This window comes from Mustela nivalis, assembly GCF_964662115.1.
Source record: "Mustela nivalis genome assembly, chromosome: 1".
NCBI lineage: Eukaryota > Metazoa > Chordata > Mammalia > Carnivora > Mustelidae > Mustela > Mustela nivalis.
Window position 1 is genome coordinate 194,587,031 of NC_139020.1, and position 15,573 is coordinate 194,602,603.

The window sequence follows — 15,573 nt, forward strand, 5'->3', positions numbered from 1 at the left end:
TCGTGGACCTCCATCGCCGTGGGAACTGGATGGAAAGCCAGCAGAGAAAAAGTAGATACCTTCGGAAAGGAGAGACCCACCAACCTCCACCCGAGGACCAGCGGCTCCCCGAGGTACAGACAGCTTCATCTCCCTGCATCCTGTGTCACTGCACTTTAACAGCGCCCCCAGGGGGAGCCCAGGGAAGGAGCCCTGCAGGGATCATTCCAGGCCTCAGCATGAGGAGCTGGTGGGGCCACGGTTGCTATCTCCCTGATATCAGCGCCTCTAGGGGGTGGTCGTCTCTGCATTTGGGAAATATCCCGGCTCCCCCAGCTGGAATTGCAAACCCACAGCTGGAAATGGGGCTCGGGGGAAGGCCTGCGGAGACCCCCTGCCCACCGGCTGTAGCGTCCAGCTCCCAGCAGGGCTTCTCTGGGACTCCAGATCCCCATTGATCTCATATGCTCCTTTCATATGCTCATTTTAAGTGATGCTTTGGAATATCTAGAACCAAATCCCAGCAGGCTGGGATCCGCTGCCCAGCCTGACGAGAGGATCCACATGGGGGGTTAAGCACACAGATGCTGACACCGCTGACACCAGACAGCATGGGTTCAAATCCCAGCTCTGGCATTTATGAGTGATTTTGGACAAATCACCGAACCTCTGCTTTTTCAGCTGTAAATCGGCCTGAAACAAGTATCAGTGGGAACATACACTTGGTTAATCCCATAAAGACACAGAACAGTGCCCGTAGAAGCTGCCAGTGTCCTGGGAGGGGAGCTGGGTGCAGGAGGCACTCCAGGCACTCCTCTGGCTTGGGGTTGGGCAGCTGCCGTGGACAGAGTGAGGTGGGGCCGAGTTGGTAGAGGCTCCCTCGTGGCCTCCAGGTCAGCCGTGACCCCAGCCCTATGAGAGGCAGTATCTCGGGTGGCCTCCCGGCCACCCTCCTTCCCAAAAAGCAGCCAGTCCGGGTTAGACATAGCCTCTCTTTAATGAAAATCATGGGGACTTTGTCACAGTGGGTCAGCTTGACCAGGGAGGTGTGACACAGGAAGCAGGTCAGATGCTGTCCTCCGCTGCCACGGTCCTAAGAAAGGACAGGTGTGCTGGCAGGGGGGTCAGAAGATGTCAGGGACGATATAGTCCGTGTAAACACCGTCGATCAGCCCTGCCCCGTTGTTGTGGACGAACCAGCAGGTCACCTCAGTCCCATGCCGGGGGTCCTTGCTGTAGTCTTTTTGCAAGCCCCTGAGGAGATACAAAAAGCTGGGGTTACCTTTTGGAGGCAGCAGGGCTGCACCCCCACCCCCAGAAGCCCATCCACCTGTGACATCTGGAGCCCCAACCGATGATGGGGATGCTGAGGGCAGAGGTACTGGGAGAGCAGCCTGCTTACCTGGTGACGGTCAGCTGGTGGCTCTTTACCACCATGGTGGCATCTGTCTTTGTGGGGTCGGAGCCTGGGTGGGGGTCAGACACTTTATAATCCAAGGGGTGGAAGAATTGTCCTGGGAAGGCACATTGGAGCAGCAGTTACCACAGGGGCCCTCGTATGCAGCAGGTGCACACTGGAGGGTCAGAGAGCTGCTGCAATGTTTTTTTCTTGAGGGTGTGACTATGTCTCATACGTTTTGGCATCAAAAGCCACCTTTCGTTCACCTGTTCTGTGAATCGGACCTCTCCCTGTTCACCCCCAGGCCCACTGAAGCTTTGGTTTCCCCTTGTGTTTGATCACAGGCTTTCTGAGGGACAAGACCTTCACCGGGACAAGCCCTCTTTGGAGCTCTGAGCCTCGACGGCCAAGGTGCAGGAGAACCTGCTCTGGTGCTCAGCTGCAAGTCTGACCCATGTTCAAGCCCGCAGGCTGCTGCCGCGCACCCCCAGCTCAGCCTGCCGGGCCGGTCATACCCAGCAGCCCGTGTGTCCGTGCTGACATCCGGTGGCTATCCAGCACATAGAAGCCCAGGAAGTCCTGGTGGACGGCACTCCCCTTCCACACCCGGTGCAGGACGACCTCAAAAGTGCCCCCATCTTCCACAGACACCACGAGGTTCCTCCTCCTGTTGATGGTCACTACCACCCTGCAGGGCCGGGCGACCATGAGGGCAGGTGCAGCTAGATGGCACCCCTCTCCATTCAGTTGCCCTCATCCTCCTGGATCCAGCTCTCGTGAGTTCCCCTACCCCCTCACTCCCCGATGGAGGGGTGTTACCTGCTACAATCTCTTTCTCACATGCTGCTATGCGGGGGGGGGGGGGCAGGGCTTATAGTGTGCTAGGCCCTGTGCCAAGCCCTCCACACAAGCTGCATCATGCATTTCTCACTCAGATCCTGTGAGGCTCAGAGAGGGTAAGGAATTTGCCCAGGGTCACACAGCTGGTAAGCAGTAAAGCCAGGACTTGGACTCCAGCCTGTCTAATATCAAAGTCTGTGTTCTTTGCCTGCCACTGATCGTCTGTGTCCTCCACACTGGACTCTGCCCATGTCCTCCTATAGCTCTGCTGCTGAGCATCGGCTCTGGCCCTTGGCAGAGTTTGGTGGATGAATGAGTGGAAGAAAGAACAAGCACGACACAAGGCACGTTAAGACAGGTGCGGAAAGAGAAGCCCAGTGAACTCTGGAGTTCAGCAGAGAAGAGACGAGGTGATGTTTCAGGGAATAGGTGGCCTTTGTGCTGGGCCCAAGAGGTGAGTTGGCTTGGTTCGGTGGCGATGGGAACAGACTGCAGGACAAGAGCGCCATGTAAGCCTAGGCATGCAGGAAGCTGGGCCTGGAGCACAGGTCCGGAAAGGGAGGGAAATGGACGGGATCGTCCATAGGGTCCCACGTGTCTGCCCAGCCCACACGGAGGTCATGTGATTATCATTCACTGACTTGACTCAGGGGCCAAGGGCCTGGCAAGCTCAGGCACCTGAGCTGGCTCTGGGGCTTCCTGTCTTGTCCCTCCCCACCCCTACTCTGGCCCCCCTACCCAGGCCCTGGCCCCAGCCTGGTTACTCGTGTTGCCGCAGCGAAGCCTGGTCCTTCCAGGTGAACACGGGTCCACCCGAGCCAGGGTTCAGCGTAATGTTGTGAGGAGTCACTTCCAGCTGAAAGCCAGTCGCGGGGTTCGCGATCCCCAGCCGTCCGAAGTAGGTGCCCTCTTGATGTCCTGGGCTGCTGGCTTTGTTGCCAATGAGCTGCCCATTCACTGAGAAGCCTGCAGTGGGGTAAGGCGCCATCCGGGTCAGGGAGGGCCCAGCTCTCGCTAGACGCCTGCCACCCTGCCTTTGCTCACGCCATGCCTCCTTCCTGGGAGTCACCCGCACTCCACCTGTGCCACACTGGCTTCGAGGGGCTCACCTCCCAAGGGGTTAGCGGAGGCCACACAGCACCTCTCCCCGCCCCTCTCCTCCCACCACACTAACTACCTGGTACTTAGTCCTTGCTTCTGGGACATGCTGCAGATCCTGCCTCCCTGAGGACAGAACTTGTGTCTGTTCTTCCTCTGTGGCCCTAATCCCTGACTCAGGAGCAGGTCCCAGAGGCCTCCTATGACCTGAACAGTTCCCAAAGCTCCCTCCTTGTCCTCACGACCCCAACACAGCATGTTCTGAAACTGTCATCTGAGAATTTGTTCACCTGTCTCTCTTCACTAAGCTGCACAAGAACAAGGACTTTGGCTGAGCCCCTCCTGCACCTGTAGGCTATAGGAAGTGCTCAGCAAACCCTTGCAGATGGCCTGACCAGAGGGAGGGAGAGAGAGTGGCCCCACAGACGGACAGGGAGTCATTCCCACCGCTTGAGCTCTGCTAGAGGATGCACTCTGAGGCTCCAGCCGGGAGGCAGGACAGGATCACTACGTAACTTGCAGAACTAGGTACAAAATGCGAGGGGCTCCTTGTTCAAAAAAATATTAAAAATTTCAAAACAGCTAGAGCAGAGTATTAAACTGTGCGTGGGCCCTCCTAAGCATAGGGTCCTATGTGCCCACGTGGGTTCCATGTCCATGAAGCAGGTGTCATCTAGGGCTCAGGCAGGCAGATGCAAGAGAAGGAGGCAGATTGAGCCCAGCCAGGGGACTGCAGGACACAGTCTGTGGGATGTGGAGGCTACAGCCACTGTCTTGTCCGCGGCTGCACACTGAGGGTGGAGGGGTCCAGGCGCCACCCTGTCTGACAGAGGGAGTAATGTCCCCCATACCTGTGTCTGGGTCCTGCACCAGGCTGAGGACCACACCGGGCTCCTCGTTGATATTGAAGCACAGAGTATCCTTTTTCTGAGGCACGTGGATGAGGAAGTGGGGATCAGTGTCCACTGGGGGCAGAGCAGGGAGTCCGTTAGATTGGGCATTGGGCAGGTGGGCTGGGGCCCGCTGGGAGAGCAAGACAGGGGTGTCCCTCAGACCCTCCCCAGGACTCACCTCCAGTCACTTGATTTGGCAACTGCTGAAAGTTGGAACTGGATCGAGTCGGGGAAGGCTGCAAAGCCGACAGCACGAACGCTGGAGAGTGAATGGCATTTAGGAGGACGGTACCCTGCTTTCCTGGGGCTGCTGGCTCGTCTTCCCAGGCCCCGCCACCCAGGCAGCAGGCCTGAAGCCACAGGGCAGGAGTGGCCCCCGAGTCCCTGATGCCTCCAGGTGTGCTGACCCCCAGTCAGTCTCCTTCCATGGGGACCTAGTAGGGCCAGTGGCACAAGAAGTCACCAGGCCCAGGCAGGGGGCCATTCTGAGGGACCCAGTGAAAGGCAGTGACCAAGCCTTCGGCTGTCTGTCACTTCCTCCTCAGGCAAGTAGGGGCACACAGCCTGAGGGACTGCACGTGGGGAGGAGAGAAGTAGAGACGTATGTCGGCGGGATGCGGTCACTTACTCTTTCTGTGTCCCAGCATCTCTGTAGAGGACAACGACAGAGGACGGCATCACCCTCACCACCCCACCGGAGAGGCACACACCTTGTTCACCAGGGTCAGTCTGGGCCCAGAGGCCAATCAGTCCTCAGCGAACCCTCCTCCCCTGGGCACCCTGCCCCCCATCCGGGCCCCCGCGACAGACACAGGCTCACAGAGGCCCGGATGGAAGCTGCGCAAGGGCTCCCCAGGCACAAAGGGGCAGCCGCTAGTTTGTGGTGAAGGGGAGAGGGGACGCGGGGCAGGGAGTCCGTGCCTGGGGGCTGGAGCACGAGCTGCTTGGCCGGCCACCGGAAACCCCTTCTGAAAACCAACATGTTTTTGAAACTCACCCAACGGCAGAGAATCTGGAAGGAAGAGAAAGGGAAGAGAATGAAAGCCCAGGAGGTTTTCGACCCTCAGAAGCCTCCCCGGACCCACAGCGCTCCCCGTGGCAGAGCACATACCCTCGGGGGGCTTGTCAATGATGGGCTCCAGGCCGTCCTCGTCTGTCATGCCCCTGATGGTCATGGAGGTCAGCGGGGTCACGAACTGGTAAGCCAGCGACATCTGCAGGGCCTTGGCTGTCACGTCGGCCTTCTCCTTCCCCTCTAACTTCATCCTGAGAGACACAGAGACCCGCTCCAAGCCCCGCAGCCTGGACAACAGCAGACTCGCGCTGCCTGGCCCTTTTTTGCTCATTGGTTCACTCAGCAAACATGTGTGGGGCACCTGCAGGGCGCCTGTCCCGCGGCTGCCTCCCAGGGCCTCTTGATTTAAAGCCCCCACACCAGGAAAACCTGGAGATGCGGCAGGGCTGGGGGACGTGCCTCAGAAAGACACAGGGAATGGAACCGCTGTGGGATTCTGGGCGAGTGGTCTAGCTCCTCTGGACCTCAGCGTGCTCATCTGTGAAATGGAGACAACGAGGAAACTGGCCTGCAGGTTGTGGGCATGACCCGAGCGTGTGTGGACACCATGACCCCACGGAGAGGGCAGCTTCCTCCCGGCCCGGCTGTGCGGCGGGGGCAAACCGTGTCCCACCCACACTGTTGACTAACCGGTTGATGTTAACCCGGTGAGCAAAGCCGAAGCCCGGTCTGTCTGACCTGCTCCCAGCCTCAGAGGCCCAGGAGTGTGCCTTCTCTGTTCACCCCACTGGTCCAGAGGCCCCGGTGTCCACCCCGCACCACACGGGTCCTACCGCTTGGCCAGCAGCTCCTGGATGGTGAGGTAGGCCCAGAGGCGTTCGACGTGGTTCTCCAGCATGTGGCCGCGCTCCTGGAGCAGTCTCTTCATCTCCTCCTCATCCACCAGGCAGGTCGTCTTGAACTCTTGGCCCTCCTGAGGGTTGCGATGGGGTGGGGGGCTGAGCACCGTGGAGGAGCACAACCGCTGGCCGGGGACGCCGCTCCGGCCTTCCAGGGGCCCCACTGTCCCCGGTCTCTGTGTTCTGTCCCCCGCACCCGCCCGGCCTGAGCCTGCTCTCTTCCCCCTCACTCGGCCCTTGATCCCACAAACGTTTGCTGAGCACTCTCAGAGCCGGGCGAGCTGGCCTCGGCTCTGGGGATCCCAGGGAAGGGAGAGGCAGGCCCTGCCCTCCTCAAGTCACTCTCTCTGGGGGCTGCCAACAAGCAGCTAGCTATTTCCACCACATTCCACTCCTCCTAAGGCCCACCACGTCCCCACACACAAATGCTTTTCTCTTCCAAGCCGCGATAGCTGGGATTCCCTCACTGAGGGTATCCTGTGCACTGGGCCCCACGCAAACAGTGCAGGGATTCTTTCATTCTTTCCACCCAGCTCTCCAGGACAGTATTCCCCTGGACTACAGAGAGGGAAACTGAGGCCCGGGAAGCTGGACCTGTTCGCTCAAGGTCACCCAGCTGGTGAGAGGGGAGCCAGGATGCAGCTCAGCTTTTCTGACTCAGAGTCCTGATTCTGAACCCTCGACCGCACAGTGAGGTGTGAATCCACACCCTGCGGTTAGGGTCTAGGCCTCACGCGTCTGTAAGACAACCTCCGCCCCCCCATTGGTGGTGTGTGTGCGCACACACGCGTGTGCACGCGCGCGCGCACACACACACACACACACAGGCACACACGGCACTGTGGCACAAAGCTGGGTGCACAGGAAGTGTTCAGGAAAAGGCTAGCCTCTTGCTCTCTCATGCCTGGGGGAAATGATATAAGGAGTAACAGGTGATGATTAGATCAAGGCACTACACCTAATCAAGGCCATTTTGGTTCCTGCTCGCATGTGGGAATGTTCAGGCCTTGGGGAGAAGGGGGTGGTGTGGTACCTGGGGTAAGGTAAATGGGGTGGAGAACAAGTGTGGATTTGGAACCTCTGAGTGCTGCCTGACCTCTCCCCAGTCCGCAGCCCACTGTTTACCCCATGGGCCAGCACGTCAGCCTTGAAACTGCCCAGTTTGTTGTCAGCAATGCGTCCCGCCACCATGATCTCCGAGCCTTCGTAGTACTGTTTATGGCGCTGCTGGGTCACGGCTGAGACGGTGTCCTGGGGGTAAAGCAGCTCCACGTCCACCAGGAGGGGGTTGGCTACCTGGTCGTAGAAACCCTGCGGGCGGAGGTGGGGCACGACCTCAGAGCTGATGGGCCACCCTGGGCACCCCATGGGGAAACCCGCTCACCAGGTGGGGTGTTGGGATCCCTGTTCTGCAGACAGAATTGCAGGCTCATAGGGGTTAAGGAACCAGTTTCAGGTCCTAAAGCTGATCCAAACCGCATTCTAGAGCTTTATCTGCTCCTCTGGGTGGTTGGGCAAAAGGCTGCCAAGGCCGGGCAGCCGTGGCAACGTGGGCCGTGGCCCACCGTTGGTGGTACGTTGTGCGGCGAAGGGGGAAGGAGGAGACCTGCAGCTGCTGGGTGGCGTCATGGTCCTCATAAATTCTCTGGGCCCGTCCGTTGTTCTCCATGGACATGACCTCCAGGAAGTTGAAGTCCAAGTTGCGGCCAAAGCCCAAGTTGTAGAGCGGGAACTTGCCCCGGATGGCGGTGCGGACGTTCTTGAGGATTTGGGAATGGTCCGTCACCCCTGCAGCCACACACGCAGGCAGGGCCGGGATACGGACTCACAGGCACGTAGGGCACAAGGGGCCTTTGGAGCACCCTCCATCCTATCTCAGACCCCCACCTCTCTCCTGTCCCCACCAGCATCTTGAGGCAATGTCTTCCACAGGCTCTGTGGGTGACTATGATAGCTCCTGATGGCCCTCAGGAACATGCCCATCTATATGGATCCATCATAAGCAGACCAGAATCTGCTCTAACCACCCTCCCCCAGAGGTCATTGTCATGGCCTCCCAGACCCTGCCACCCTTCCCACCCTTGTTCTACCTAGTCTGCACCTGCCTGATGTTCTCAGTCCGGCCCTGCCATTGTACATACTTGGGTTTTGTTTTTGTTTTTGTTTTTCTCAAGCTGCTCCCTCTGCCAGACCTTCCTTCCTGCTTCCCTTCTCCTCCTTCCAGCCTGAGCTCACAGGTCACCTCCTCCAGGCAGCTTCACTGGGACCCTGCCTGGGCCAGATGTCCTTAATCCTATAGCCTCCTGACACCGTGTTCTTTCAAGGCCCTCAACAGAACAGCTGCTCCTGGGTCTGCCACCCCAGTGGATCCTGTGCTCTCTTGAGGACAGAGGAGAAGCCTGTGCTCTCAGTGTCTCTTCTTGGTCCCCAGTCCCATGCTTGGCACACAGTCGGTGCTGAATACCTAGTTCATTAAACTCAACCTGGGAATTCTGCCTGTTGTCCTGGGATCTGCTTAACCCTGCGTCATACAGGTACTTCCCCCAATCGCCCAGCTCAGCAGAGAAATATGCCTTGTAAGTCCTGCAGACTTTATGGGCGGAACTCTGTCTTTAGATCAGGGTTTGACTTCTCCTGGAGCTGTTCTTCATCCCCTACAACATCTCCAGTAGCGGGATTTCCAAGCACAGCTTGAACGCCTTCCGTAACAAAGAGATCACCGCCTCCCAACACGGGCCTTGAGGTGCTTACCCTCTGTGGGCTCGCCATCTGTCAGCATGATGAGGACTGAGGCATGGTTACTGAGTTCGGGGAGGCTCCTGTGAGCTTGGTTCAAGATCTCGATTCCCCGGAGCAAACCTCCATTCAGGTTTGTGGCTGCAAAGGAAGGAAAGCAGGCCAGTGTATGCCCTCATTCCAAGAGGACAGAGGGGACTCCAGAGTGACTCAAGACCCCTGCACTTACCCCCAGCCAGGTAGAAGCGCCGCACAAATTCTTGAGCTGCTTGCAGATTGGCGGGGGAAGCCGGCACCAGTGAGCCCTTCCATGATTGCACTTCAGACCCAAAGAGGACCAGGTCGAAATAGTCCCCTGGCCGCATGTCCCCCAGGATTTTAAGGAGCGCTTCCTTGGTCTGTAATGACAGGACGGTCGGTGGAGGGACATGGCTCCATGAGAGTGTCCCCTGTCAATTCCAGGTATGCATTTGAGAGATCCACAGGGCAGAGGGACACAGTGGACAAACGGGAAGGGACGGGCAGGACAGCCAGGTGGTGCCAGGAGAGGTCTGTCCTCCGGGTGTGGATGAGCAGACAGAGAAGGCAGGGGGACCCCGTGTGGGGAGAAGAAACGACCGAAAGCTCGAAGGGGGCAGAATCAAGAAAGAATTTCTAAAACTCTGCCAGCGGAGCTGTGGCTCTCAGAGCACTATGGGCAGTGGGCTGTCCCTGCTGCCAGACACCTCCCTGGGGATAGCCATGATTGCCCTGGCACGTTCAGTGTGCCCTCCCATCACTAGACCCACGAGCCCGTGGGCATCCCACTGTACTACTGAGGAGCAGGGGCTCCTCCCGTCATGGAGGTACAATGAGGACGTAGCTGATGCCCGAGCCCCTGACTGCTGGGATTTCCTGTCAAATCACCCTGCCTCTGTACAGGAGCAGAAATCCCCAGCCCAGGCTCTGGCGACAGACAGCACCAGCATAGGCTGGAAAAGCTGCTGCTGGGGGAACTGCTTCAAGCCACCATTCACCTGTTTCAGTTTCTGGCCTTCCATGGAGGTGCTGATGTCGATCACAAAAACCACGTTCTTCTTCAGGTTCGTCAGGTTTTGGGGAGCAAAGAAGTGGGCAAAATGGTTGTTGGCAACCTGGAACACGAAGGGACAAGTGAAGCTCTTGTCACAAGCGCCCCCGCCTGGTCTCTGAGTCTCAGGGCCGGAAGCTTCAGGCTCACCAGGAGGTCACACAGTTGGTCTCGATTGACATCGTAGGTCACCTTGAAGTCCCCATTCAGCATGGACGTGGAGCACGTGGGGCAGGACTGCTGCTGACCCACAGTCGGGCGGAAGAGGACGTGACCCTGGAATGGTGGAGGGCGTGCGGCATTACTGCTTCGTGAGGCTGCGATCTGGACACTCGCAGGGACACCATAAAGAGCGTGCATGCGCACATGTGTGTGTGTGTGTGTGTGTGTGTGTGTGTGTGTGTGTGTTGTGTGGGCATAGAAATGAGTCTGGCGGGCCCTTCCCCCTGCTGAGAGCACACGCCTATAAGGTAGTAGGAGAGAAGACCTGTTTCTTTGCGTATATGCTTCTGAATCATTGGGCTTTTCTACAAGTGTTGCCACTTTGGGCACAAAATAATAGCAGTATGAGAACAAGAGACATCAGTTAACCCCAAACTGTGGAGTGAAAAAGTAAGGCTATGACACTGTGCTGGAAAACAAAGCCCCCATCCCCCACCACTTCCTTCTGGTGGGCAAAGAGCAGAGGCTGGAAGGAAGGACCCGGGGAGGAAGCTGGAAGCTAAGGTCTGGTCTGACTTGGTGTCGGTGCTCAGGGAATTAGAGATGGGTTTTTTTGTTTGTTTGTTTGTTTGTTTTTTAATTTTTAATTTTTTATACATATAATATATTTTTATCCCCAGGGGTACAGGTCTGTGAATCGCCAGATTTACACACTTCACAGCACTCACCAAAGCACATACCCTCCCCAATGTCCATAACCCCACCCCCTTCTCCCAAACCCCCTCCCCCCAGCAACCCTCAGTTTGTTTTGTGAGATTAAGAGTCACTTAGGGTTTGTCTCCCTCCCAATCCCATCTTGTTTCATTTATTCTTACTCAAAACTTTTTTTTTCCTCTCTCTCTCTTTTTAAAGAAAGATTTTGTTTATTTATTTAACAGATAGAGAGAGAAAGAGAGAGAGCACAAGCAGAGGGAGGGGGGAAGCAGGATCCCACTGAACAAGGAGGCCAACGCAGGGCTCCATCCCAGGACCCTGGGATCATGTCCTGAGCCAAAGGCAGACATTTAACTGACTGAGCCACTCAATACTTTTCTAGACTTGTAACTTTCTACATTTTCTTTAAATGCTTTTTAATTTTTACTTTTCATGTATTTGTTTGTTATAAGACTAAGATATACTCATCAAAAACCCCCTCCAAAACTTGAAAAGGATGGTTAGGAAGGCACCGACCCACCCTTTGGTCCCCTACTAAAAGCAAACATGTTTGCTAACACTCTGGGTGTCCTACTTTGCTTAAAAAAGAACCGCTCCAAACTGCAAGAAACATTTCCTTCATTTAAGTTATGATGGAGTCACTACCAAAGGGAGGTTCCCACCTCCCTGGAGGGTTCGTTCCTGGCTCCATTTGAGGGCAAATTAGGAAGCAGGGCACCGGCTGGGTATCACCCACCCATACGCCACACTCCGCCAGGACCTGGGGAAGGGGCAAGCAGGGGACTTCAGGAGTTTCTGCCAACGGGAGGTTTGTGACAAGTGGTAAGTGGCGAGGTAGACCAAAGGCCTTCCCAAACTGAGGTCTGTTTCCTAAAGACCTGGAACTTGCAATCCTAACTGTGACAGCATCTGAGATTCCTTCGTGTGCTCTGTATTTCCCTGAATGCTTTCACATGAGTGTGACACAGCAAAGAGGAAACTGAGGCTCAAGCAAGTCAGCGGCTCACCCCAGACCATGCAAACCAGCGTGGGCGGGCGTGTCCCCAGCCTCGGCATGCAGGCTTTTGTTAAGTGCTCTGAGAACGAGAGCTATGTCCCTTACTAGGGCAGCCTGTGGCCCCTGCCTGGTTCCCAGGCTAAGCCTGGCTGAGAGGTCCCAGCCACCCCACACACCTGTTTCCCTGAGAAGGATTTCTTGATGAGTTGGCTTTCCAGGTCCTTGGGGAGGAAGGAGGCCTGGGCATCCAGCTTGCTGATCCCCTGAGGCTCAAAGATGTCCACGTCGATCTGCGTCATTGAAGTCCCCAGGCTCCATTGAGGCCACCATCAACACTCAGTCAGGAGCCAACCTGTGTTCTGGCTACCCACTGTGTGTGGCACCCACCTAGCCCTCAGCACAGGGCCTGGCATGTCATCGGCACTCCAAAAATAGAGGCCAAATGAAGGTGCGCATGCCTGGGCCCCTGAACTCGGCCGCTACTGAGCTGCCAACAACAATCACAGCCTCTTCGGCTGCCTGGGGCTTTCTGGTCTACCAGCTCCCGGGACGTTCAATATGTCTCGTGATCCTTGTGGCACCTCTGGGACCTGCAGGAAGCCCCAGTTAACAGATGAGCAAACCAAGGCTCAGAGAGGAAGAGGAAGTTGGTAGCTCTCTGCCCACAAAGAGCCCACTAGAACCTACCCAAGGAAGACAGTCTCCTTCTGTGTGCTCAGCCCTGGGATGGCACATGGTGTGCCCTGAGCCAGGACTCGGAGCCATGGCGAGAGAGAGGAAGGAGCCCTGCTCCCAAGACGGCTCCCCTGCAAACGGTCACCTATAATCTACCTCGAAATGATGCACCAGCTGCTTGGGTTTGACTTTGATGACAATTTCATACTGCTTGAGTTTCCTCTTCAGCACCTCCTCGTAGGTCAGCCGAAACGTGGCCTTGCTCCGGGCCCCAATGGTGAGGTGGATGGTGAATTGCTCCATTGTTCTCCCCGAGGCCCTGGACATACGGCCATCGGCCACACCAGAGAGACAAATGGTGAGTGACACGTGGGTCTTGTCACCTAAAGCGTGGCCCTCAGAATCAATTTCTCTTCCACTCATGCTACTCCTGGTTTTCCTAGCCCTTCACCCTTGTCTTAGGTGGGTGTTCAGGGTCAAGGTCAGGACCCAAGGACAGAGTCCCCTTCTCCCAGAGGCTGGTCTGGGAGGTAGCCATGTCGGCACCAGCCCTGTCTGGTGCACCTGTACTGGCATTTGAGTTCAGGTAGTTTGCTCACTTCTAATCAACCTGGGGCTGTTCCCCAGCCAAGGCCACCTTACAGCCCTCAGGTCCGTCCTTGCTGGGGAGGGTGGCACCAGAACTCACCTGACAAGGCCGGCATTCTCTCCGGAGACAGCAGCTTTCCGGTACTGCTTCCATGCGGACGCTTTGTCCTTTATATCCCCGATGAATGCGTTTCCATCTGATGTGCTACAGGGAGGAAGAAGCCCTCAGGGGAAGTGCCCCTGGCCCCAACCACTCAGGTCCTTCATACCGGAGGGGCTCCCAACCCAGCCCTGGAGAAGGCCCGTCCTGGTGAGCGCTCGTGGGAGGCACCCCCTGCCACCTCTCGCTGCCCACGGAGTGGTTCGGGGTTTCCATGGCAGTGAGAGGTTGCAGCCATGGCCACAGGATCCAACAGGAGATCTTGGGTGCAGGCCTTTGCTGTTTGAACCCTATGCTGAAAACCTACTGTCAGAGGCCCCACTTTGCTCTCCAAGATGGGAGCCCAGAACAGATACAAGTGGCTTGCCCATCCCCTCTGCGCTGGAGCTGGCCTGTGGTCTTTCTGGAAAGAAGGAGGAGGTCGGCACTGTCCAGCCACTGGAGCCATGGCTTGGGGCTGGGGCTGGTGAATGGACAGCTCTGGGCGTGGGAGTCAGGCAGGGCACGCACATGGCAAAGTCACTGATGAAGGCCGTCTTGGGGATTTCCACTTCAAAGGCCACTTCCTTGGCTTCGTCGGCATTGTTGACCACTTGGCTGGTGATGACATAGTGGGCGAAGCGAGAGGTGACTTTGCAGTTGACTTTCAAACTCCGGATGGTCACGCCATCGACGGCCTAGAGTGGAAGTGAGGGGGCTGTGGCTGGGAACGGGGAGGGGGGGCCTCTGAACCAGGAGGGACTTCCGTGTCGTATGGGGAATCAACACCCAGCTCAGAGGCCAGGCGCCCAAAGAACAGACCGGATCTCCCAGAAAGACCCACTCTATCCTCTGCCGGAGACCCTGCAGTGAGGCGTGCAAGCCCCCAATGTCTGGGACATGGAGTCCCTCTGCCCAGAGCGTTGATAGAAGGGCACCCCCTGCAGGATGGGGGGAAAACAGGCTGCAGTATGGCCCCTCTACAGACCCCTTTGCAGAGAATCTCACTCACTGTGTCCACAGTCTGTCGCTTCTGTAAAACAAAACCGGGACAAGGGTAAGTGGGAACGTGTAGGGGACCATAGCTTATCTGCTAAGGAGTGGGAATGGGACACAGTCTGGGTCCTCTACCCCTCGGCCTCACCTCCCCCTCGCTGCTTGGACATTACCTCTCCAGGCAGTGGTGGTCAAGGTGACTGTGGGTGGCCCCGGGGCCCTGGGGTGAGGGTCTTGTGTCCTTCCTGGGCCCATTCTGGCCTGTTTCTGGCCTGAGGGGTTTACCCACATACCTTGTTGACTTTGGGCCTGCCTGTGGGTGAACCCTGAGTGGGCATGGCCTGCAGGACGAGGAGAGAGGCCAGGTATATGCACAGTAGCGCCCGCAGCCCCATGGTGCCGTCCATGGTCTCGAGGCTCCTGCTGCCTCGTCCCTTCACTCAGACCGTTAATCAATAAAGTGCTGGATAAACATGGATTAAACATTAGACAAGGTGAAGGCAAATATCACAATCAGGGGGATCAAAATTTAGCAGTAAAATCGTTCTCCTTGGGGGGGATTCCCAGCTGCGTAAACTCCTGACCAGCCTCAGACGGAGCCCCTTTGGACAGAGCCGCTCTCTGCCGGCAGGAATGGTGAAGCCCCGGATGGCCCATCTAAAGCCTGGTCTGGCACAGGCAGCACCAGGGACATGGTGACATGCGTCAAGAAGCCACAGTTCAAAGTGGACTTCTGAAGTCCATTAGGTGTTACTTTCAAAATTCTTCAAGCGTCAGCAACCTTTTCACAGTCACAGTCTGGCCGGGGTGGCAAGATGGTGGAGTTTACCAAGTGTCTGCCCACGCCCATGGCTCTAGCCATGCCAGCCCTTAGGCTGGCTCTGCCAGAGGCCGTCTGGCCAGTCCCTGAGATGTGTAATGGGTGACCCGTGCTTTAGGACAGTTTCTTCATCCCTCTGGACCTTCGCATCTGGATTTGGAAAGAACAGAAATGAGCCTCATTGCTCCTCCTCCTGGGCAGGGCTGGGGAGGCAAAGAGGAATACTGTGTTTTCGTAATGGAGGGCTAAGTATGTGCTACGCATTGATCTCAGCTCTTTGCTGTCTCATTTTATCCTCGTGGTGTCCCTGGGATATTGGTCTCACAGCAGGTGACAGGATAGGTCTTCAAACCCAGATCTTTTAGACGCCAAAGCCCAAGCCTATCGTGTAATGACAAAAAAGCCCTCTGCCTTATTAGCAAGAAAGGAGACGCAGAGTTGAAAACCCCAGGGACCTCTTTTGGACTTTCAGTTTCTTAAGTTTTCTGCCCGAGCTCTCCTTGTCTGCCATGAGCCACAGCACACAGGGCAGATATGGCCCTGGTCAATCCACT

General features: G+C 56.8%; 1 protein-coding gene across 1 annotated transcript; it reads right to left on the bottom strand.

Annotated features, from left to right (window-relative positions):
- Positions 1-957: 957 nt before the first annotated feature.
- Positions 958-14,642, bottom strand: ITIH1 (inter-alpha-trypsin inhibitor heavy chain 1). Its single transcript, XM_082719324.1, has 22 exons — positions 14,493-14,642; positions 14,216-14,236; positions 13,735-13,901; positions 13,165-13,269; positions 12,633-12,795; positions 11,978-12,091; positions 10,079-10,204; positions 9,876-9,992; positions 9,089-9,257; positions 8,875-9,000; positions 7,730-7,911; positions 7,249-7,434; positions 6,058-6,197; positions 5,321-5,475; positions 5,207-5,221; positions 4,838-4,858; positions 4,388-4,468; positions 4,168-4,281; positions 2,983-3,184; positions 1,894-2,066; positions 1,382-1,493; positions 958-1,233 (listed from the first exon to the last, which is right to left on the bottom strand). Exons 1-22 carry the CDS (start codon positions 14,604-14,606, stop codon positions 1,104-1,106), a joined length of 2,733 nt encoding a protein of 910 aa, XP_082575450.1. The 5' UTR covers positions 14,607-14,642; the 3' UTR covers positions 958-1,103.
- Positions 14,643-15,573: the final 931 nt, after the last annotated feature.

Excerpts from the sequence above, each read along its gene's own strand:
- ITIH1 (XM_082719324.1), bottom strand. The coding sequence starts at position 14,606 with ATGGACGGCACCATGGGGCTGCGGGCGCTACTGTGCATATACCTGGCC. Across the intron at positions 14,237-14,492 it reads GCAGGCCCAAAGTCAACAAG|AAGCGACAGACTGTGGACAC; the intron begins GTATGTGGGTAA and ends TTTGTTTTACAG. Across the intron at positions 7,435-7,729 it reads ACGCCACCCAGCAGCTGCAG|GGTTTCTACGACCAGGTAGC; the intron begins GTCTCCTCCTTC and ends CTCCGCCCGCAG.